Here is a 22,946-nt window from a genome sequence, read left to right as displayed (position 1 = left end):
AAGACCTTTAAAATCAATTCTTAAATATACAGGTAGCCATTGCGGTGGGGTAATGTGATCAATTTACCTTGTTTTGGTTAAGATTCTATCAGATGAAATATTGTACCAACAGGTATATGCATTTCTATATGCAATCCAACCAATCTTTACTGTTAACCTGTTTATATTTCATGATCCATACTGTTAACCTTATTGTGGCATTGTATACTGAACATGATGTTGGGCAAAACAATGTTTTCATCATAATATACTGAGCTATTATAGTTTTAGGTGAATGTGGGACAAAATTGCAACACTGTTCACAGAAAATAATGAGCATACACTTACTCATATTTAATGCTATTCTGATTTATTATAAAATATATGCCAAGACGTTTTGCTGCCTTGTATTTCATTGAATAATTAGGGAGCTTATAATTAATGTAATTATTATGATTAATGGTTGGAAGATTGTTTTTAGAGTACCTGGGAAACAATACTTTGTATATGGAGTGATTATATATTGAACTTTAAACTTGGCAGTAAAAAAAAAATATGTTTGAATGTTTATCTTGAAGTGTGCATTGACCTGAATGTTTAGTAAGTAAACGTGATCTTCGTTTTCGTGCTTTTATTTTAAAGGCGTGTCCTCCAGACAGGAAGTTCTGCACTACTTACGTTACAGATATTGGAGTTGTGAGAATTTCTTTTCCGGGGTAATCAAAGGACGTCACACAAATAGTTTGGTTTGTGTCCCAAACCAAATTATTTGACAAGAGCTGTAAACTAACTATTTATTGTGTATTTATCCAAAGCCTCCTCTATACAGAAACACACAAAACACTTCAAGTGCATAAAAGTGATTTATTTCATCTATGCATGTATCAAACAGAACCAATACCTCACCTGAACCACTCTGTCCTGCATTTTACACCAGCTCACATACACAAAACACTCAAAAACAAAGTGCTCAGACACACTCACTAACACATAAAACGCCACTGCAGCTGCATAAAACAATCATAAATGTTTTTGATACCAAACCACATTGAATCACATGAGTGTGGCTCAAACTGGTTAACAACTGCTACAACTACTTATATCACCTGTAAAATGCTGTGAAAACCTCTCAAGTTACCAAAATCTGCCACAGCATGAGACTTTAAATATTTAAGAGTTCAACTGTTTCATTAGATAGAATACTAAAATGCAGTAAAAGGTATTGCATCATTTGTGTTCATATCCTGAGGCTGTACAGTAACAGACTGATAGAGTGAACATCCTGCTATAGGACTAGTTCTGGCTGCTATAGCTACTAAAAGTCACACTTCCTCTTCTACTGCAACTATCTGGGCTAATAATACTACTAGTGCTTCTTCATTTGCAAAAACAGGTCATATTTTCCCAATTAATACAACTGCTACTCATAGCTGTGATGGAAAAAGTACTCAGATCCTTCTCTTGAATAAAAGTATTAATACCACAAACTAATAATTCTCCATTACAAGTAAAAGTCCTGCATTCCGAATGTTACCTCAGTAAAATTACACAAGTATTATCAGAAAAATATATTTCAAGTATCAAAAGAATACTCATTATGCAGAATGGCTCCTTTCACAGTGTTATATTATACGAGATTATTATATTTGAATCACTTGTGAATACATGTAGGAGCATTTTATGTTTTGGTTCTTCCACATGGAGACACATTTAGATACTTTGTATACTATTAGTAGTATAGTACTACACCATTTGAAATGTTTTTATGTAAAGAGTAGCTAGTAACAAAACTGTCAGATAAATGTAGTGGAATAAAAAGTACAACATTTACTTCTGACTGGTGTAGAAGTATGAAGTATTATAAAATGGAAGTACTCAAGTAAAGTACAAGTAAGTCAAAATTGTACTAAAGTAAAGTACTTGAGTTAATGTACTTAGTTACATTCCATCACTGCCTACTAGCTGTACCACAACAAAAGCTGTTACAATACTGAGCTGATGAAACTGACTCTGGAGTGAATCTTTCTTTCTTTATCTCGTCAGCAAAGCATCATCTCCGAAACGCTTCTCTCTGTCCTCTACTTCCACTTGTGGGGGGAGTTTAGCCAGGAGAAGCAGTACCTGGGTCGACGAGGAGCTTCGCTAAGTTTAAAAGACGAGGAAGACGAGGAATGAGGAGGACTTGTCTGAGCAGGACTCCTTGTCTCAGTCTCCATCTGGAGCAAAGGGGGACAGCAGAAGACTTTATATGAAGACTCAGTATCACATAGAAACAGTCAACATAAAAACAACACGTTTGTTGGTGGAGGAAGTATTCAGATCCTTTACTTAATTAACTAAATGTAAATGCACTAATAACTTGTACTAATAAATGTACTAATACCACACTGTGAAAATACAAGTAAAAGTCCTGCATTGAAAATGTTAAATGAGTATATTAGTAGTTTAAGTATAATTGGGAAGTAGCATGCATTGGATATGTTCAAGTAAAGTACAGATACCTCAGTTTTGTACTACAGTAGACAGTGCTTGAGTATCGAGAATTAACTATATGAGGAGTTTTTGCTCCAAATTGACATTTACACTTTGACAATGGCAGAAAAACACTTGTTGACGAAACAATATTTTCAGATATTTTAAATTATCATGCATTACACTTCACATTAAATACACAACATGTAAAGATGCAGTCAAAAGAAGCACTTCAATGCATATTTATGAAATTTCCACAACCATACTAACAATTCTTATCACACAGCATTAAGCAGAGGGGTGCAATGTGTGATGTCAGTGTTGCTGGAGCATAAAAACATCATGAATATATATATATAAACAAAATACAATATAGTTATAGTTTAAAGTGAGATAGTCAATACGTCATTGTCATTTTTATATTTGATTTAAAATAGAAATATACTCTTTCATGACTTAATGTAACTACATATTTCTACCACAAGGTGCCAGCAGAGGCAAGAGTAGAAACATGGATGGATAGATGGATAGATAGATATACATTTATTAGAGCGATCTATTGAAATATTGTACTTTTTATTCCACTACATTTGTCTGACAGCTTTAGTTACATTGCAGATTAAGATACATACCTGAGCTGTGCAGCAGTGAGGATGGCTGTGTCTCCCGCTGGTGTTATGTGCAAATGAAGCAGCCGATGTAAGCCCACACCTTCTGCAGGAAGACCAGGAAGGCCAACAGGTAGAAGAGCAGAATGACAGCCTGGAGGAAGACGGAGGGATGGGCAACAGAGAGAAAGCGGTGGATGAAGGAGGAGGTAACAGATGACATACATACAGGAGGAACAAGAGAAGTGAGCAAAGTGAGGAGACGAGAGAGAGATGGAGAGATGATGCTGCAACAAAAAGACTGTAATGTGGAGAAGGAAGGAGGAAGGAAAGAGGACTCATAACTGTATCCAGTGGTGTAATATAACTAACTACTTTTACTACTACTGGTACTTAAGTACTTAGTTGAGTATTTTCTTCTCATTTCATACTTCTACTTTGACATAATTCAGAGGGAGATATTGTACTTTTTACTTCACTACATTTATCTGGCAGCTTTAGTTTCACAAATTAAAGGGAAATAAAGAATATTAATAGGCAACTATTTTGATGTTTGTTTTATCATTTTTCATGTAAAAACATTTCACTTCTCAAATGCCAAGATTTGCTGCTTTTCCTCTTTCTTCATTCTAATTTATTTGTAATATATAGAACTTTTCATTTCCCCTTCCTCCTTCCTCTTTTCCCTTCAATTCCCAACATAAGAACAAGACAGAGACCTAAGTTGTGAAGCAATTTCAGCCAAGTTGCAAAAGTGACTCTGTAGAACATGAACAGCAAGACAATCCAAAAGAAGGGAGAAGAAGAAGAAGACAATGTGGAGATGTGGCCACAGGAGCAGGTGGGTGAAGAGTGCAATAGCCCGGTTGATGATGACGATGATGAAGGTAAAACCAGCCGACACTGACCTGGAGAGAGACAGGGGAGGTTATTTTCTCTCCACTTTCACTCTTCAAGTCTTCAGGCTGCTCGCTGTTCCTCTCCTTCCTCCTCTTTCTTCTCTGCAAACTCTGAACTAACGGCCTTAATCTCAGTGTCACCGTCTCCCTGTACCGAGCTATCTGTGGCCTCCACACCGTGATCTCCTGCATCCAAGCTGACATTTTGTGGTTCAGAGCTATCCTCCCTTATTGATAAAGCATCCGTTTTTTCTTTCCTTTCATCAGACCACACGCTTCCTTCTCCCAGCTCTTCATTCATTGTCTCAGCCTCACCCAACCCCTTATCTTTCAGCCCTGACGCACATTTTACATCTAAATTATCCTCATCACATTGCTCTTTCTCTTCTGCTTCCTCTACCTTCCTATCACTGACATCAAAGTCGTGTTTGTCCATCACTGAGCTTCCTCTCTCTGACCCTAAACGAGCCTGCTGCGGTGGTACAGACGACGGGCTATCAATATTATCAGACACACCGACGCCAAGATCGAAACCGCCCTCTACAAGGATGAAGCTTTTCTCCACAGCCCCGGGTAAGCACACCCAGCCCTGCACGTCCTCCTCCTCCTCTTCCTTATCCTCCCCTTCTCCTGCTGTCGACCTAGTTAGTCATACATGGGGAACAGGTGTATTAGCACTGCCCAGCTCAACAGGTACCTTCTGGGGTTGAGACTGAAGATGAGACAGAGGTTGGGTTTCTGACTGGTGTGGGAGTCAAGGGAGAGGAGAGTGTGGCTGAGAATGAAGCTCAGTGGAAAGTGGGAGCTGTTGTGGTCCAGGTGGATGTTGGTTGGGGTGAGACGTGCTCTGTTCTTGGGTCTGAGTCTGTGTTACCAAACTCTGTGGAGATTGTGGTTGTATTTGGGGATCAGACACGACTTGGACTGCGCGTTCAATGTTTGTCCTCTGTCGCACTCTGTGTCGTCCAATCACCTGCATCACTTACTGTCTCACACTGATATGTGAAGGAAGACGGTTAAAAAGCCATACGGAAGATTTTCACATTTTCTTTAAAGCCCAGTAGCAACAACTGACCTGTTTTCCAAAGTCTATATTATATGTTATAGATTGATTTTAATCCTTTTGTGCAGCTTTTGGTTTCAGTTCATTTCAATGAACTCTCAGAGATTTCAAAACATCCTGAGCTTTTAACAGACGAGAGATGTACGATCAAGTCATTAACAAATCTTCAAACTCAACTATCAGCTGTGATTCACAGTATAAATGACTTCCAGAGGTGATGATTTTAGACCCAACTGAAAAAATAAAAAAAGTAGGACATCCATCGAGAGTTATATTTGATCAAATTAATAATTTTTCACATTTGAAGTGTACACATATTGTAGTTAACAGGCTCAGGGTTCCTTTAAATGGCATGAGAAATAAAAGGATGAGCTGAAAGTACCTGTTGTGTGCTCATTCCCTCCTGCTCTTCACAGACGTTTCCCTCTTTAACAGGATCAGGAGCTGCACATCGCTCTGCTGGCTCGTTTCTCTCCGCTGTTTTGTTCTTCATAAGACCAGATTCTCTGTCATGTAAGTCCGGGTCCTCGGTCTCCGGCTGCAGAACCGCCCCTGCCGGCTCCACAGAGTCCCTCACCAGACCTGGAGCTGGTGGGACTGGGGCTGATGTTGGTGCAGCTGGTTTCACTGGTGGGACTGGGGCTGATGTTGGTGCAGCTGGTGGGACTGGGGCTGATGTTGGTGCAGCTGGTTTCACTGGTGGGACTGGGGCTGATGTTGGTGCAGCTGGTTTCACTGGTGGGACTGGGACTGATGTTGGTGCAGCTGGTTTCACTGGTGGGACTGGGGCTGATGTTGGTGCAGCTGGTTTCACTGGTGGGGATGTCAGTGTTGGGATTAGCTCTTTAACAGATTCTGGGTTCTGTGGGGAGATTTCCTGATGGTGTTTTGGTTCTACGATCTGGACAGAGGGCTCTTTTAGTTCTTCAGGCTCCTTTTCCACCTCTGGTTCTTCAGGAACATTTTGCACAACTGCCGAGAGAAAACAATAGCTGTTGAGACTGAATGTGCGCTTGCATATGATACATTTAAAAGTGTTATCTAATTAAAAGTGTATTAGTTAAATATGAGGTTTTATTGATCTTTACCTATAAATTTAATGAATTACAATAACATCAACAGGTCTCAAAGAGATGCTGTCATACCTGAATAATGTCAATATTATCTTGAGAGTGTCTTGAGACACAACATGGCATACTCCGTAAAGAGGAACTGCTCTCTAAATGTCCAAATAAAGTTTACTTTTACATGATATTGTTGCAGTCAGTATTTATGATGCTTCAGAAGAGGACTTTCACAAAGTGGACAGAAATGTCTTTTGTTGGTGCAACAGGTGCAACTGAAAGGTCTCCCATGCAAAATAAATGGTGTCTTATGAAGATAAAGTTTCAAAGTGGTTTCCCAGGCAGTCCCTCTTCCTACCTTTGAGGAAGTCTATGCTCTTCAGAGCCGTCTCTTCTTTGCTGAAGTTGAATCTGTAGTGGCTCAAACTCTCATAACCTGGTTTCGGTGTCTCAGCTGGACAGGAGCCGGTCGCTGTTATCACTCTGAGGAGAGGCAGAGGGGGGAGTAGACGAAAAACAAGGAATGGGGAGTAAAGAGTGGACGAAAGAAAAGGAAACAGAAAAGAATACAAAAAATCAAACAAATGATTTACTTTAGAAAAGAAAGAGCTGTATCAAAACCATCCAGTAGGCAACAAAACATAACATATCTCGTCACAATACTCACTTTGTGATCAGCTCTCTTGAATTCTGAAAGGAGGAAATGAGAAAAATGATAAGGAGTTATTTTAGAGATTCTGGAGACAAACAATTATTATGTCTATTATCTTGCAGTTTTTATTATCTACATACTGTAATTGTTCAGACATCAACTCAATTCAGCACAAGATGCACAAACAAAAATCTGAACATTTCTCAAACTTGCTACTATAAGTTACTTGTCAGTATTATTGTAGTAATGCTACTTTTACCTCAGTAACAGATGTGAGTACTTCTTCCACCTCTAGTAATGGGCAGTAACATATTAAATGGACTTCTCATATCTGTAATTGTTTGTTTTTGCTTTACTGTTGGCCATGTCTGTGTCCTGCTTATGTACTGTATGTCTATGTTTTACTTTTACTTGAAGAAAAATAACCTCCTGGCTATTCTGGCAAATTTAAAAAGTAATGTTTATTGATACGCACTGCCCCTGAGAAATAAATAGGCCTAAATAAAAACAAAACAAAGGGAGACCAACCAAACTGTATGGTTCTACAGCTAATAGTACCTGTAGTACCTGTCGTATTTTTTTACGAGACAATAATGTTTGCACTTCAGGTTTGTACCGTCGCCTTTATACAGCGTAAATTTCTTCCTAATTCCAAAGAGCATCTGTTCAAACAATTTAATGGAAATGTTGTTCAAAATATTTTGCACACACACACACACACACACACACACACACACACACACACACACCTGAACAAAAGCAGCCATGTCCGGCTCCTCCATGCTGCTCACTGCTCTCTCCACCAGTTTGCTGTTGGCTTCCACGCTGTCTCCATAGCATCGCACCGACGCCTGGGCGTGGCCTATCTTCTCTTCCTGCTCAGAGCTGATACGCTGCGTCATCACCTTTAGCGTGATGATGATGATGATGAAGACAATAATAAACCACTACAACTATGAGACCCGTTACTGCTGCTATGACTTTTACTGCTGACATAGACCTTGAATATACACAATGTACTGACATGTATTTCATATATTAACATTACAATTTTCAAAATACTCAATATACTAATACAACAATATTATAAAGTAAAATATAGGTCCATTCATATATTGACATGTAGTTAGTTATATATACATTATATTATTCTGTTTTAACCACTAATGAATTTATGTAAGAGCATTTTAATGTTGTAGTTCATCAATGGATAGATTAAGAGTATAGCACTACATTATACTGTCTGTTTTTTATGGTGAAAAGTAACTAGTAACTAAAGCAGTCAGATAAATGTACTCCAAAAATAGAATATTTCCCTCAGAGAAATACAGTAAATGAGATAATAATAATAAATGTGTAAAACGTGCTGAGAACAGGAAAACATCTGACCTTTTGTCTCTCCTTCAGGATCGAAAACACACGATTGAACTTCTCACACACACTTTGTTTCTGAGTCTTACAGTTCTCCTGCAGAGAGAGGAATGAAGGTGAGTGCACAAAACAAGCTTTTCTGTTCAGTGCTTTCACACTTTACTAGAACTAGAAACTCAATGCATGAGACTGTAAAATGAGTAAGCATATTCAAAAAACTGTTACTGCTACATACAGGTAGTAAATACTGTATGGGCTAGCCTTCACACACACACACACACACACACACACACAGAATGATACCTCCTGTTTACAGGTCGTAGAGATGACACTTATTCAATTTGAGATAAATTAAATGCCAAAACTTGCAGATTTGCTATTTTTACTTTGCGTCAACAAGAGGAATAGTGCATTTGTTGGGGACTATTTTCAGTGGGAGAATAATCCACCTGGACACACACACACACATACACACACAAACACACCTCTATGTTTTTGCAAGTCTCCTCCAGCTCATTGATCAATGCCTGGACTTTGTCGTTGACTGCCACCAAAGAACTGACTCCTTCACTCAGCTCATCCTGACAAACAAAAGGACATTAAGTTGTTATTAAGACTTATGATTATTAGGTATTATTCTCTCTTGTTCATTCATTCACTGTTCTAAATACTGTACTGGTTACTCTTCAGTGATAATGAGAGATGTTGGACGCTTTAATTAATCACTGTTGTGTTGAATCACCACTAAGAGGTGCAGTGTTGCAGCTGTAGTATTCAGATCCTTTACTGAAGTAAAAGTACTTATACGCTGTGAAAATACTCAGCTACAAGTAAATGTACTGCATTCAAAACTTCACTAAATCAAAGGTATGTAAGTACTAACAGAATTTATACTTAAGTATTGATTGTGCAGTAAAATGTTCCCTGTCAGTGTTTTACTATTATATATGATGTTTCTAGATTAATATTACTGCTGCAAGAATGTATATGTTGCATTTGACTGTTGTTTTTAACTCCTGTATATACTGTTGGGTACTTTAATCTACGGCAATAAATCATATTCTATAAATTCATCATGTTTTTAGAGTCGCTGTCCTGTGCGAAACACATATCTCTAAAAAGTCAACTTTTCTCGAACACAGTAATGTGATGATGCTTCTTTCAGCTGACCCAAGAGGCTTTTTAAGTAACTTATCTAGTTTAAGAAAGTAAGTGCATTTTCTTAACACATAAAGGAACATTTCATCCTTCAGTTTATCACAAACAACATCAGCACATCTGGAGATACGTGGTTTTCACTGGACAGGAAGTGGATGAAAAACTGTAATCTGAAAAATAACTAAAGCTGTCAGATACATGTAGTGGAGTAAAAAGTACAATATTTACCTCTGCGATGTAGTGGAGGAGAAGTATAAAGTAGCATAAAATAGAAATAAGCAGATTTTCATAGAAGGAATAGCAGAAGGATAGATGTAGATAGAATAGACGTAATATGTATAAAGCTTTCAAAACATGAAAAAAAACCATTGGTATAATTGTCACACACCATTATAGAAGAATGTTATATACCTTCTTCTGCTGATAGATGTCTGTCAGAGGAGCCACCTGACAGGACTGATGAGCTCCGAACACTTTGCAGAGAGAACATGTAGGAACCTGACAGGTGAGACAGTAAATGTTCACCTTCTCACCCTCATGGTCCGAACATGTCACCTGACCAGGAAGTGGAGGATGAGGACGTGGAGGAGGAGGGAGGGGGCTAGAGAGAGAGAGAGAGAGAGAGAGAGCGAGAGAGAGAGAGAGAGAGAGAGAAAAACACCACGTCTTCAAACACCTGTATTTATGTTATGGAGGCATATTCTATATCGTAATTCTCTTATAGTCGTCTCTTTTCACCTTGCAGCTTTGCTGTTGTTGCTGACTTGCTGTTTGTAGACATCGATGATGTTCTCCACCAGCAGGTTTCGTTGCAGGCTGTAGACTCCGTGGCGATCCAGCACAACTTCATGTCTGCAGGACGGACAGTGGAAACGGCCACTGTTCACCTGCATGGTGGTACGAGCCTGGAACAAAGAGGGCTGCACAGAAATAAACAACGTCAAGATGTTGTAATTATTCATATAGGAAGGATCTTCAACCCTCCACGACTGCTTGTCAACACCCAACAGTTGGAGTGTGTTGTCTCACAGCACAGCCGCATGCTGGGATTTCAATAATGAGCAGCAGTTTTAGTCTCAGCCTTCCAAATGTCTCCCTGGGTGAAGTCAGAGCTGGTTCAGGACGGGTTACTGGGTAGATACAAAACCCCCTGTTCATCATCCAGCATGAAAACACAGTGCGGTTCAGAGGGCTGCACACTCACACGACACTCATAGAGTAGCTTATGTTTACTCTCCCTAGATCAGTCTCTAGATCAGTCATTAGCAAAGTCTGGGTCGGGACCCACAAGTGGGCCGCAGGAGATTTAAAATATATTAATAAATAATAATAAAAATATATATGGATAGAAGCAGCAGACACTGAGCACCAGGATCATGCTTTTTAGTTTGCTCTGTATTTGGTCTCTATCAACCCCTGAGGGAATTATCTGTCTTTATAGCTGCTCAATACTTTGCTAAGTTCACCAGCTAGTCTCTAACTGCGTCTGCTGTTTAGTCTCAGTAAGTTGATGAGCTGACGAGGTTGATGAGAGCTGGAGAGACAGAACCAAAAAGTAAGTTTCAGTTTACAGCAGTTTACCTACAAAAAGACAGAAATATGGGTCGATAGTTCAACAGTTAAAGACAGAAACAAAAAATAAGAGATCACAAGAGAAAACTGAGCCAAAGTTGAAACCAATTAGGGAATTGAGAATTAGGGGGAAGACCGATAGACGAGTGAAGAAAAGGACAGATGAGCAGAAAGGAGGAGGGAAGGTTAGAGGTGTAATGCGTCCTGAAATAGTGACCTTTACTAAGCTTCAGCTGCTGCTGGGCCTGGCGGAGGGATCAGCTGGTAGAGAGACAAACACTGAGCACTCAGAGAGGCAGAGAGATGGTTTACAATGTGTTTACGGCCGGCTAGAATTTATATCGTTTTCTATATTGACACGATTTCACAATCAAAGAAAAATAATCAAAATCTTCATAGAAACTCCTCAAATTAAATTTCCTGCTTTATAAACAATACAAAGAGTTCCACAATCATCTCAGTAAAAATGTTTGACTATAATATGTCGACAAAGTGAAACAATGTTTTTGAACCTGGCTTTATCCAATGTTCAGATTTCTGTTTTGGAAATGTATGCAAACAAGCACATATTTTATTTGCCTCATTTACAAACTTAAACATACAATTTCAGAAAACCTAAAATATAAAAATGAATAGCCTTAATGTAAGATGTCAGCTGGAAGTTTTATTGCGAGATCTAAAAATGTTACCCTATTCACCTGCGGTGTCCGCCCTTAAAAATGATCAGATTTCTTCCCCCAGTACTTCCCAGCAGTATATAACAATAATCACTAATAATATTAAAAGTTTGGGAAAGTGGGAAGATGAGCTGTTAGAAGAAGCTGTTGATGGCAGGCTGAGCTGTGCTGTAGTATGTGGTCAGGTGATGGGGAGGTTTAGGTGATATCTTAATCTTTCGGTTGCATGTATCAGTGTGTTTGTTTGTCTGAGTGTTTTTTGCAGGACAGACTTCTCAGAGTCAAACATGAGCATGTCAGTCAGGGAGGAGTACACAGTATCAAGTTTTACATACCACACACATGAAGAAACGTGTACATGCAAGTTAACACACATGTAAAGTGTGCTTGGGTGTGCATGTGACTCCTACTGGGAAATAGTAATAAAACTACCGACGTCAGGTATTATAAATAGTGCAGGACATCTGATTTTGTTTTTTTCGTGAAATGTCTCAACAACTGTTGGATGGATTTCCATGAACTGGGTTCACGCATTCTGACACCATCATGAGGTCTAAATGTTTGGCCAATACTTTGCTTTGCTTGCTCAACAAGGGAATGACTCGTGTTCTTGTTTACAAGTGTTACAAGACAGGACGGGGCGGGGCGAGCTGGTTAGCGTACTCATTTCAGCAGATGTTTCTGCAAAACAATATATAGACATCTCTGACACAACGTCAACACTGCAACCTCTTCACATTCTGTGGATAATGTTAGTATTGTCTTTTAATGTTTTAAACCAAAAACTATGGCCAGATCTTACACATTGCACCTTTAAGTAGAGTTCTTGAGTTCATAAACTTAGTAACATTCTTAGTTACCCAACGCTGCTGCAAAATGGATCTCAACATGTTAGCAAAACACGCACGCGGTCTGAACAATAGCAGTAAATATAGCTCACGGCAGGGGATTTTCACATACATGAGCGAATCAGTTATACCTCCACACATCCCATTTTAGACACTGATAATCCACTGAACCCAAACACACACACACAAATCTGACACAGGCTTTATTTGAGTATGTGTGTGTGAGTGTTGTGAACAAGGCTCTCCCATAGTATAAAGGGTATGTGATGAAAGATAAGTGTGTTTCAGCACATACAGTACATACATGTACAGAACTGTGTGGACATACAGGGATTTTATATACAGAAACACACAGTACAAACTACACACACACACACACACACACCGTCTCACAGACCTGGTACAGCTCATTGGCACACTTCCTGCAGAGGTTGTGCTGGCAGGGCAGGATGACCACCGGTTTGCTGAAGAGCTCCAGACAGATGGGACAGATCAGCTGTTTCTCCAACGTTGCCAGCACCGCCTCACCCTCTGCTCCCCCGCTGCCCTGCAGGCAGCTCAGCTCCGCCGGCAGAGACATGGCTGCTCCGCCGAACTTCACCTCCTCCTGTCGGCACCAGAACTGATTGAATGAACGCACTGTTCTGCTGCTGTCAGCCAGCAAGTATGTGTGTTTGTTTGTGAGGGACTGCACTGGTGACAATTATTATAAATATGTATAAACTTCAGTCAGTGCTGACCGTAGTTTAAAATAAATATACTTTTTCTTAAATTTTCTCCCAGGCAGACATTTGTTTTGGTTCATTTCTATGAAAACCACCTTGCAACTTGAGATTTGTTTGAGGTATGTAGATTAATCATTGGAGTTACCAAATTCACGATATTTTTTTCCACAATGTTCACGTTTGCTTGTCCTTCAACATTAAGTTTCCATATTTTGTTATCCCTTCAGTAGCTTTAAGTGTGGATAAATCCTCTTTTTCCACACTGTCTGACAGTAACACGTACTATATATTCTGTATCACCTTGTTTGATACTTTCCATAAAAGCTATGCCTGTAGAAGTAAGCGTATCAATAAATCTAAAATGTTATCCCTGAAAACTTACTCAAAAATGCTTTGGGGGAAAGCATGCAAATTCCCCAGTATGACACTAAGTTTTTTTTTAAAAGGCAACGGAAATGCAATAAAGTAGACAGTTAACACAAGAAAACTGGACAGGACAAATTTAAAGAGAGAAACAAAACACAGCAGCATTGACAAAACAGTCAAAGCTGAAACAAAACAACCTGTTTACTCACCTTCCTCTCCATCTGATGACGGTCGCTGTGTTCGGGCTGTTGACAGTTAGTTTCTCTTTGTCATTAGAAAGTTGGAGGCAGTTGGCGTTCCTCCTTCTCCTCCGGTGTCTGGCCTTTCTGCTTGTCTTAAGAGTCAATCACATAATCATTTGTTTGAGATGTATTTGTGTCTCAATGAAATTCTCTGTTATAGTATTCAAAATCACAGCAGAGTTGAGATCCTACTGTGAGCAAACAGAAAGAGTCCTGCAGGACGAGCAAGAAGCCTGAACTTTATCTCCTTGCAGGTCTTCAGGGCAAGTATTTTGTCAATATGTTTTGGATGTTTACATGCTCAGAGAGCCCAGTATACAGTTTCATTTAATTGAAACTCCGATGTTGGGTAAGTTTTGCATGAAGCTGCTGCTCGTACAAACCACAGAGGGCAACGTTGTCTGTCTCAGTTTCTGGAAACCCCCAACTCACTCACTCAGACAGTTTGAGTTCAGTCAGGCTTTCGTTGCCTTGGTGAAACTTTTCATGTCCAGTTATAGTCAGAAAAATCACAGATGTTGTCACACAAAAAACATATTTGAAAGCTGAGGTCAAGAAAAGTATCTTAATCCGAGGAGAGAAATTAAGCAGCAGTCAGTTTGTGATCTCTCCTGTTCAGCTCCTGTGACACCGAACGCTGACGCAAAATCTGCCTGGTCATGGATAGGGAGTCTCTCTATCTTTTCACCTTCGACCTCTTCCTTGCTCGTCCTCCTCTTCCTCACACAACCTCTCTCTCGCTCGTCCAACACTCACTCCATTCCTCTTTCTATCCCCACAAGTAGCGACTGCTGTGATTGTTTGTTTGCAGCTTCCTCACCATCCACAGCAATGTGCCAGTCAGTGTGAGAGGACTGATTTGAGTTGGGGGGAGTCAGGTTTCAGCCCAGTGCCTCTGAAATAATCCCAACACACACACACACACACACACACACACACACACCATATCAGGCAGTGGCTGGTATGTGGACGCATTAAGACCATGTTAGGCTGTCCTCTTTCTACGGTTACACACACTCAAGGTCCTCTTAAAAGGTGCTAACTGTAGCCTTTTCATTATAATAATAATTACCAAATTAATCTTGACACACTTTTATTAATATAAGCTAACGGGACCACTGCAGAAAAGTCAGTCAATCTCTACGTGTAGCAAGCATTCATAAACACGATATAATCATTTAATAAATGGCTTATAATATAGCTGCAGCTGTACACAGATATAAGGACATTTTAATAATTTTATACTATAATTGTATTTACAATAGGTGTTATGTTCAGTATTTTCTACTTTGAACATAATAATTTTTGGGATATTATGGTATCTACAGGGAATTATAGCTGGGATAGTTGGCCAGGAATGTGGCGTTTTTAAATTCCTCAAATCAGCTTTTCAGATCCAGTTTTTATGTTTTTATGATATGACTACACACTTCATAAGTTTGTGATGCATGAAATAAAATTAAAATAAATAAAATCTATAATTATCACAACTATGCTAATGACAACAGCATAGGTACTATGATGAAAATCATAGTAAATAGATTGTTTTTCATGGTAACTCCACAAAACTGACTGGGGTCTGGATTGTGAATGCGACAATGACACACTTGATGTCCCTTGATTTATCTGCTGTGTACAGTTATATTGGTAGTTTAGTGTAGTTTCAACCTTAAATGGTTCCTAGGTAACAAGAAAACAATAATGATGTCAGTATAGAAAATAAAGTCAGAATAATTAGCCGAGAATGTGGCATGCAGTTTCAGTTTGCTTTACGTTTCAACAAGAAACTTTAATTTTTGTTTTGATTTTGGCGGTACCTGTGGACAAAATCGTTCGGGTTTCTGATCACTAGAGTCCCTTTGATACCTCTCTTTTTACTTCAGCAGGGTCTGACTGTCTGGCACCGCTTGGTCCGGATTCTCTCGTGACTTCCAGCATCATGGTGGTGTTGTTGGTGTTGTTGTTGGTTCCCAGTGGAGCAGCGAGGCGAAGCTCTGCTCCCGGCAGCGACTGCTACTGGGCCTGGAGCTCTTGTCCTCGTGCCGGAGCTCCAACTAAAAGTCGAAGGTGGCACCGAGACCGGATCTGGTTCTGTCTCTACCGGAGGCCCTGCTGGAGTGTGAGCTGAAGGAGTTTCTGGTGAACCTGCGTGCCGTAAATCAGTTCACAGGTATTAAAATATTCCCGTTGATGGGCTCCTATACTTTTGTAGGTCTTAGAGGTTTCATAACCAGTTAAATGTTCCTTATAGAAAATAATAATTATTTAGTTTTAATTGTTTACTTTATTTGGAAGCACTTATCACATCAATTTATTTCACAATATGATTATTGTGACTTTCTACAGATGAAAATTGAGAGACTTCACTTGATCCTATAATATGCCTTGCGGGGCAGTTATCTCTGCTCACTTCTTTTCTTCTTATACATGCTTCCTCTGTGTGATTACAGTAGACAATCACCATTAATTATAATTATAATAGTTATCTATGCTGATAACATTCAACAATACATTTCATGAAATAAAGTAATTGCAGATTCAAACATTTCATGATAATACAAAAGTATTTCCCATTATTAAATCAAAGACACAGTGAGAAAAGAAGCTCTGAAGCAACAGAAACATTTATTTTACAACAGTGTATCATATACTTCATGTTCCCACACATCTGCCTGACAGACGCAAACATGAGTCCATGCTAAGAACAGAAAACCTCTACGTCTCTATGCACTGTGCCACTGCGTGTATATACAGCAGGTCTGTCACTTTGCCACGTCATTGTCAAAATAGTTCACATCTAAAATTCTATACATCCCCTCGACAAGAAAGCTAATTGTTAATAGATTAATAAAAACATAAGAAAAATAAAATAAATAAAATAATGCTTCGATATCATCTGGTCGCTGTATTCACTTAAATCAGTTCTTGTTATGTATTTTCTCATTGTTTTAGCGAGAAGTTTCTAGACTCCAGGTTTATGTATTTCAGGCGTCCCCGTGCATTCACTCAGACACTGTTGCATGTTTGGTCAATAGAGGAACAATTACAAAAAAAGGAAAGAAGTGACTTTAACAATGTGGCATTTCAGTGGACACATGATATGAAACGCACAACTAATCAAGAGAAATCTGATTTAAAAGGAGCATCTTCAAGTTTCATTAAAACTCTTTAAAAAGGTTCCTAAAACATCTTTTTAGCTGAATTTCAAACTTAAATACTAGAAGAAAGAATAAAAGTCTGACTTAAGCAGCCTGTTTTGAACTGCGTTTACCTTAGCTGGCACAATAACTATTGTGTTAACTCTTAGCCTTATTCTTTTGGCTTCAAACGCAGCTAATTAAAAACCTTTCCCTGAAACCTTTGACATTTGCGATTGGACGTTTGGACGAGAAGTGGAGAGAATTATTTAACTCATATTGCACCGTCTCATGATATGTATAAATACATAATGAACTAAGTGTTTGAGGAATCGAAGAAAATATATTGAATAAATTAGCCTGGTTGGTTCAATCACAACAAAAATCCAACTGTTGACACAAACAACCACAAAGTTGCTGTATTTCCTACTTTAGCAGAGCTGGAGTGCTACTTGTGTGCGACAAATAAAGATAAGCTACAAAAGAAGAAAGTGAGTGTTATTCTGGAAAATGAAACTCTACGTAATGAGTCGGCTTGTTGTAAACTGCTCTTCAGTTGCTATGAGGATCATTTCATCTACAAAACTGCTGCCACATAAAACAAATAAGACTTTGGATATCAATATCCTCCCTTCATTAACAACATAAATAAGAAAAGAAAAACAACGAAAAGCAATTCTACAGAGACAAATAGAAGACAAAAGAAGTGTTCAACTCGAAAGAAATACAGTGACGTCAAATCTAAACATTCACTTTAAACGACATGTACAGCATTGTTACATTAAAACAAAACAAATTGAAAACTAAAAACACTAAAAGTGGGCTCAATCAGTGTATATATGTATCTGTTTGTCCGGATGACACCAACAGGTCACTAATGTACGATATTGTACTCGGTAATGTCTCTACTAATAACACTGGCTCAAACAGTTTTCAAAAGTCAATCCTTCGTGTGCGGAAGAGAAAGTGGATCAACGTTAAAACACGAAAGAAGGAAGAAGTGAGGAAGAAGTGAGGAAGAGGACCGTGGCAAATCTACAATGGAGTAGCGTTAATAACAAGAAACGTGACTAATTATTACTGCCACTACTGAGAAGCAATACGATAACTTTTTCAAGATTTAATAGGAGTTAGTTATTACCAGAAGACCTTTTCAGACTCCTCGAAGAAGCAGGATGTTCTGTGAGGGAGTAGAGCAGGGGTCTCAAACTCAAGGCCCGCGGGCAGAATCCGGCCCGCCACGTCATTTTATGTGGCCCGCGAATCCACCAGCAAAAAAAAAAAAAAAAAAAGTTAAAAAAAATTAAATAGAAAATGAAATAATTAAAAGTTAGACTTGATAACAAAAATATCCCCATAGTCGAAATTATGAGATAGAAAGTCATAACTGATGAGATACCTAAACACGCAGTCATAGAAGCAGCTCTTTGGCTGGTTACTGTACACTTGAAATGGAAATGTATTGTGAGTACATTGAAGACTACTTTAAACGTGGCTTTAAAACACATGAAATACTTCACGTGGGATTGTGCAAATGCACCCTTGAAAGAATTTTAAGCTTTGAACAAAGTTATTGTAATAACTTGTGTTTGATATTTGTCTTTGCTATTTTCTTTAATAGTTTGATCTTTGATAGAGTAATGTGGGTTTCTTAACCCTAAATTAAAAGGATTTAAGTTATAATAACAGAAATTTATATAACTGCATGTACAATATTTTTACACTTGAATAAACAATAATCAAATACAGAGACTGTTATTGACCAATATGTTAGGAGTAGTTGCATTTACAACCGGCCCTTTGTGGGCGACCGTAATGCTGATGTGGCCCAGAGTGAAAATGAGTTTGAGACCCCTGGAGTAGAGAAACACACCCGTCACTGTCAACATTGAGCAGTACTATTTGTCTGCTGGCTCAGTCAGGTGTTTCCTCAAGGAAGCGGTTTCTGTCTGGCTGGAAACCTGCTTACATCATGCAGTATAAACGTGCTGGACGACAGAGGAAATTGACTTGCTCAGGGTGTCTGCATGCCAGACTTATAGAAACAAATTTAGGGATCTCTCTGGGATGTTAATTAGACCTTCTGACTTTCCCCAGCAAAACTTATAAAACAGACAAATTACTTCAGAATGGAGAGGTACAAAACCTGCTGAACCAGATCCAAGTGAGCAAACTGTTTCAATGGTGAGCGCGCGCGATGCTAGTGTGAGCTGCCCTCTCCACACTGAGAGGGGCTCCATGAGCAGAAACACTTTGGTCTCACAATAAAGTTGTTCTATAGACTTCAAGTGTTGCTGGAGTTTTGACTTCTTCGGACATTTAAACAGCCACAGCGCTACACAGTCCTTTAAACTCCTACTTCCAGCCTTGGGCTGAGAGAGAAGCCTTAGGAGAGTTTCCTAACGAGCTAAAGGGAGGCGGCTTGTTTCTCATCCACGAGCCGTTTCTGAGTATAGGAAGAACAAAATCTAGATATTTTTTAAAGTTCTAGACATCAAGGGTAAAACACTCGTGTGACGTGTCAAAAAACTCTTTCCTGTAACGTATTGCATAAATTTCCACTTGGCAAATATGTGAGACGTCAATTCCTTGTAGTGTCGACAGCACATAAGAGTCGGATATAGTCCAAAACAGACATAGACATTCTGTTTCTCCTACAAGCTCTTCTCATTTCTCAGTTTGTACATCCTCGCCTCCTCTCCCTGTCCCTCCCACCTGACATGCGAGCGAAGGAAGACACACAAGGAGGAGAGAGGACACAAGGAGACAGGCATTTAACGAAATGAGACATACGTGCTTCGGAGCCGTCATTTTAAAGCAGCGTCAATTAATTATGATGTGTGGCACAGCTGCGTGTCACGCCTCTTTTATACGTCACAGGTGGCAAAAACACTTCCGCAAAAGGACGCGGCTGTGCATCTAGGGAGATTGATTTCAGGGTTACAGGCAGGAGACAGAGGACAGAGGAGACGAGGAGGCACAAAACAGAAAACTGAGAAGAGATTTGTGTGTCTGTGTACAAAGTTTGTCACACGTACAGTTTGCATCATAACCTTTGGGCTGCACTTGGACAGTCCGTGGTTAGCCCAGCTGATATGGACAGATGGCGAAATGTGCGTCATGCAGATTGCATGTGTAGGTCGCGCCAATGCTTTGGCATTGCTCAGAGCCCAACACACAACCACTGTAGTGCGGAAGAAAATAGACTTACAGCATTGAAATACACATTGGGTTGTTTCACTCCTGTGTAGAGAGTTAAAACTAAAAACCAAACGCCTCCTGTGTAGACACGCTGTCAATGACACAATATATTTGCCCCCCAAACGCTATTGTGAGACGTCAAAGCCTATTTTAAGTGTTTAATATCTGTGGCCGGATTCATATTAAATTGGTGGATCACCTAAGATTTAGTGTTAAAAGAATATTTTTATATATTTTTTACTTTTGTGTTGATTTGTCCTCCTTCTCTCCTCACTTCACATTAATTACAAAATGAACGTGAATGAAAGGTAAACGTTTGGGCTGAGCCGAGTGATGGCTGACTGTGAGAGATGCTATCTATTATTTGCTGGTGTGTGTGTGTTATTGGTTGATACTATAACCGTGGTTAACTGCCAGGTGTGAGCTGTATGTGTGACTAGTATGTGTCGGTCCTGTAGCTTTGGCGGGCATCAGAGGTGAGCTGGGTAGTTTCTGTGGCTGAGGAGGGCTGCATCACAATGGGCTCACCGCCATCTGGACACACACACACACACACACACACACACACACACACACACACACACACACACACACACACACACACACACACACACACACACAGTAAGTTTCTTTTATACTTTGATGTTTACTTTGTTGAATCATAGAGGGTTGGGCCTAATATTGATTATGATGAAGTGTTGCATATGTCATTGTCTATATATCATGTAAATATACATGATATATCTATACACAAGATATATATGATAGATAAGTATTGTGTTTTCTTTCAGTATCTGCCCTCACCTCTCTCGTCAGCGGTCATCTGAGCCTCCAGGTCCTCGGGGGAGACGTAGAACTCGGGCTCCTGGTCCATGGGCGGCCGAGGTTTACATTTACCGCAGCAGCAGTTACAGCAGCAACACAGGCAACAGCAGCAATAACAGCCAGTGGACAGGCAGCAGAAGACGAACAAGGCCTGTGGGATGAAGAGGAGAGAGACAAGAGTTAAACAACTGACCTGATGAAGGACTCAGCAGAGCAGAGGATAGCATGGAGACATGGCAAACAATTAACACTGAATCCTGATTATACACCGGAGTAGCAGATATTGAGAAGAATGTCTTTTCCAAATGCACTTATCTGAATACAGGTTATGTGCTGTGAAAAGCTTTTTGGAGTTAAAGTAAGGAATACATTGTGCCAACACAAAGTATTCTCCCTTGAAAAAGAGATTTTTAATCTCAATGGGACTTTACCTGATTAAATAAAAAAAATAAATTTACTAACCCTCGAGCATTTTCATCGTTTTACAACACTGACACACAGTGGATGTAATTTAGGATATTTTTGATAAAAGAAGAAGAGTACACCGATCAGGATTATGTGTGGAAGGGTAACTCCGGACCTGATTCTACGGACATTGTCAAGAGTTCATATCAGCAAACATTTAGTAGAGATGTTAAGTTAAATATACTTGGAAGGCCAACATCCCTCTGAGTTAAAGTTGATCATAAAGAAAGAATAAATGGCCTCCGTCCTACCTTCGCCCACCAGCTGGACAGAACAAAGTAGGTGTTGACGTTCTCCTCTCCAAACTGCTCTGCGACGTAGAGCCCCAGAGAACCGTATTTGTCGTAGATGTTCTTCTTTGTGGTATCACTGAGGATTGAGTGGGCGTTGTTGATTTCCTTAAACTTTTCAGACGCGTCTGGGTTGTCCGGGTTCTTGTCCGGGTGGAACTTCAATGCTAGTTTCCTGTAAAAAAAAGAAGAAAAGAAGAAGAAAGGTAATGTTGGCAAGGGTTTCTCTGTTATGCTGGTCTTTTATCAAACATTTATAAAAAACACAAAAATTGTGACAGCGGTGAAATCACTCATCACGTCAAAAATGTGTCGATTTCATAAGAAATAGACCACCGTGGTGCTAAGAGAATCCGACTTCCCTTATACTAGGCTACGTCATTGGGGGCCGTCCAATTGGATGTTCTTGACATCGTGGGTCGAGGTGAAACTACAAAGTTCGGAGGATGGACATCTTAGATACTTCTTCTCACCGTGGTGTTGAGAAATATTACTTCATTAACGAGGTTGGAATTGAAATAAAAACAGGAATATCGGTTACCAGTCACAGAAACAAAATGACTGTTGCATTAAGAATGCTGCTCACCCATTCACAGGACCCCGCTGTCTCTCTCTCTCTCTCTCTCTCTCTCTTCTACCTCTCGCTCACGTGATCTCTCTGTCTTTTTATTTCTGTCATTTTAAAAATGATTTCCGGAGGCCAAGAGCAAAGACTAACTTGATGTTTACTGTAATCAAACCAATAGAAATGCGCTCACCACATCTGAAAATCATACTAGTGACAGTCATCCCTCCAAACCCCACCCCGAAAGTTCCTATAGTTTACAGAAAGGACTACCCCCTGGGTCCTGTGGTGGAAACACAGAGTTTCTTTAAAAGGTTCCTTGTCCCTACTAGGGAAAGTTCCTGTTGTCGAAAAAATTAAATCAACATTTTACATCTTTAAAACCTATTGAGAAGTCACCATTTAAATATAGTAATTCAATACGCTTGATTCAAAAGCTGAATGAAGCAATACGGAGCAAAGAACTACTGAAATGAACTTCTAATATAAGCAGAGTCAGAGGCCTCTGACTCCCTCTAGTGGTGTTACATTAAAACGATCAATATCAAAGATGGATTATGGGGCTGTTGTATTACTGTAGTACATTTCGGTGTGGGTATCAACACATACCTGTAACATTTCTTGATGTCATCTGTCGTTGCTGTCTTATCGAGTCCCAGCACGGCGTACAGCGAATCTCCTGATGTGGAGAGAGATCTCTGTCTCTGCTGCTCCATGGCGTCTCTCTCTCTCTCTCTCTCTCTCTCTCTCTCTCTCTCTCTCTCTCT

General features: G+C 39.6%; 2 protein-coding genes across 4 annotated transcripts; both read right to left on the bottom strand.

The window, feature by feature from the left end:
- Nucleotides 1-920: 920 nt before the first annotated feature.
- Nucleotides 921-18,100, bottom strand: trim101 (tripartite motif containing 101). Of its 3 annotated transcripts, none has more exons than XM_031845461.1 (14): nucleotides 15,563-18,100; nucleotides 13,664-14,591; nucleotides 12,761-12,970; nucleotides 10,005-10,186; nucleotides 9,678-9,867; nucleotides 8,594-8,689; nucleotides 8,127-8,204; nucleotides 7,487-7,642; nucleotides 6,753-6,775; nucleotides 6,444-6,568; nucleotides 5,699-5,993; nucleotides 5,404-5,668; nucleotides 3,779-3,967; nucleotides 3,129-3,213 (listed from the first exon to the last, which is right to left on the bottom strand). In XM_031845461.1, the coding sequence occupies exons 2-13, from the start codon at nucleotides 13,673-13,675 to the stop codon at nucleotides 3,797-3,799; spliced, it is 1,803 nt and encodes a 600-aa protein (XP_031701321.1). In that variant the 5' UTR covers nucleotides 13,676-14,591; nucleotides 15,563-18,100; the 3' UTR covers nucleotides 3,129-3,213; nucleotides 3,779-3,796. The 3 variants fall into 3 exon arrangements, with proteins under 3 accessions (XP_031701322.1, XP_031701321.1, XP_031701320.1); XM_031845460.1 differs by having other exon boundaries at nucleotides 5,404-5,993; nucleotides 13,664-13,788; nucleotides 14,385-14,591; XM_031845462.1 differs by lacking the exon at nucleotides 3,779-3,967 and adding an exon at nucleotides 921-2,195 and having other exon boundaries at nucleotides 3,084-3,213; nucleotides 5,404-5,993.
- A 2,309-nt stretch (nucleotides 18,101-20,409) lies between these two features.
- Nucleotides 20,410-22,940, bottom strand: dnajc5ab (DnaJ (Hsp40) homolog, subfamily C, member 5ab). Its single transcript, XM_031845463.1, has 4 exons — nucleotides 22,789-22,940; nucleotides 21,576-21,789; nucleotides 20,839-21,010; nucleotides 20,410-20,568 (listed from the first exon to the last, which is right to left on the bottom strand). Exons 1-4 carry the CDS (start codon nucleotides 22,893-22,895, stop codon nucleotides 20,471-20,473), a joined length of 591 nt encoding a protein of 196 aa, XP_031701323.1. The 5' UTR covers nucleotides 22,896-22,940; the 3' UTR covers nucleotides 20,410-20,470.
- Between the last annotated feature and the right edge of the window lie 6 nt (nucleotides 22,941-22,946).

This window comes from Anarrhichthys ocellatus, unplaced genomic scaffold (assembly GCF_004355925.1).
Source record: "Anarrhichthys ocellatus isolate YVR2014 unplaced genomic scaffold, GSC_Weel_1.0 scaffold5, whole genome shotgun sequence".
NCBI lineage: Eukaryota > Metazoa > Chordata > Actinopteri > Perciformes > Anarhichadidae > Anarrhichthys > Anarrhichthys ocellatus.
Note: the sequence above shows the minus strand (reverse complement) of the source record. Positions and strands in the feature narration are given on the sequence as shown.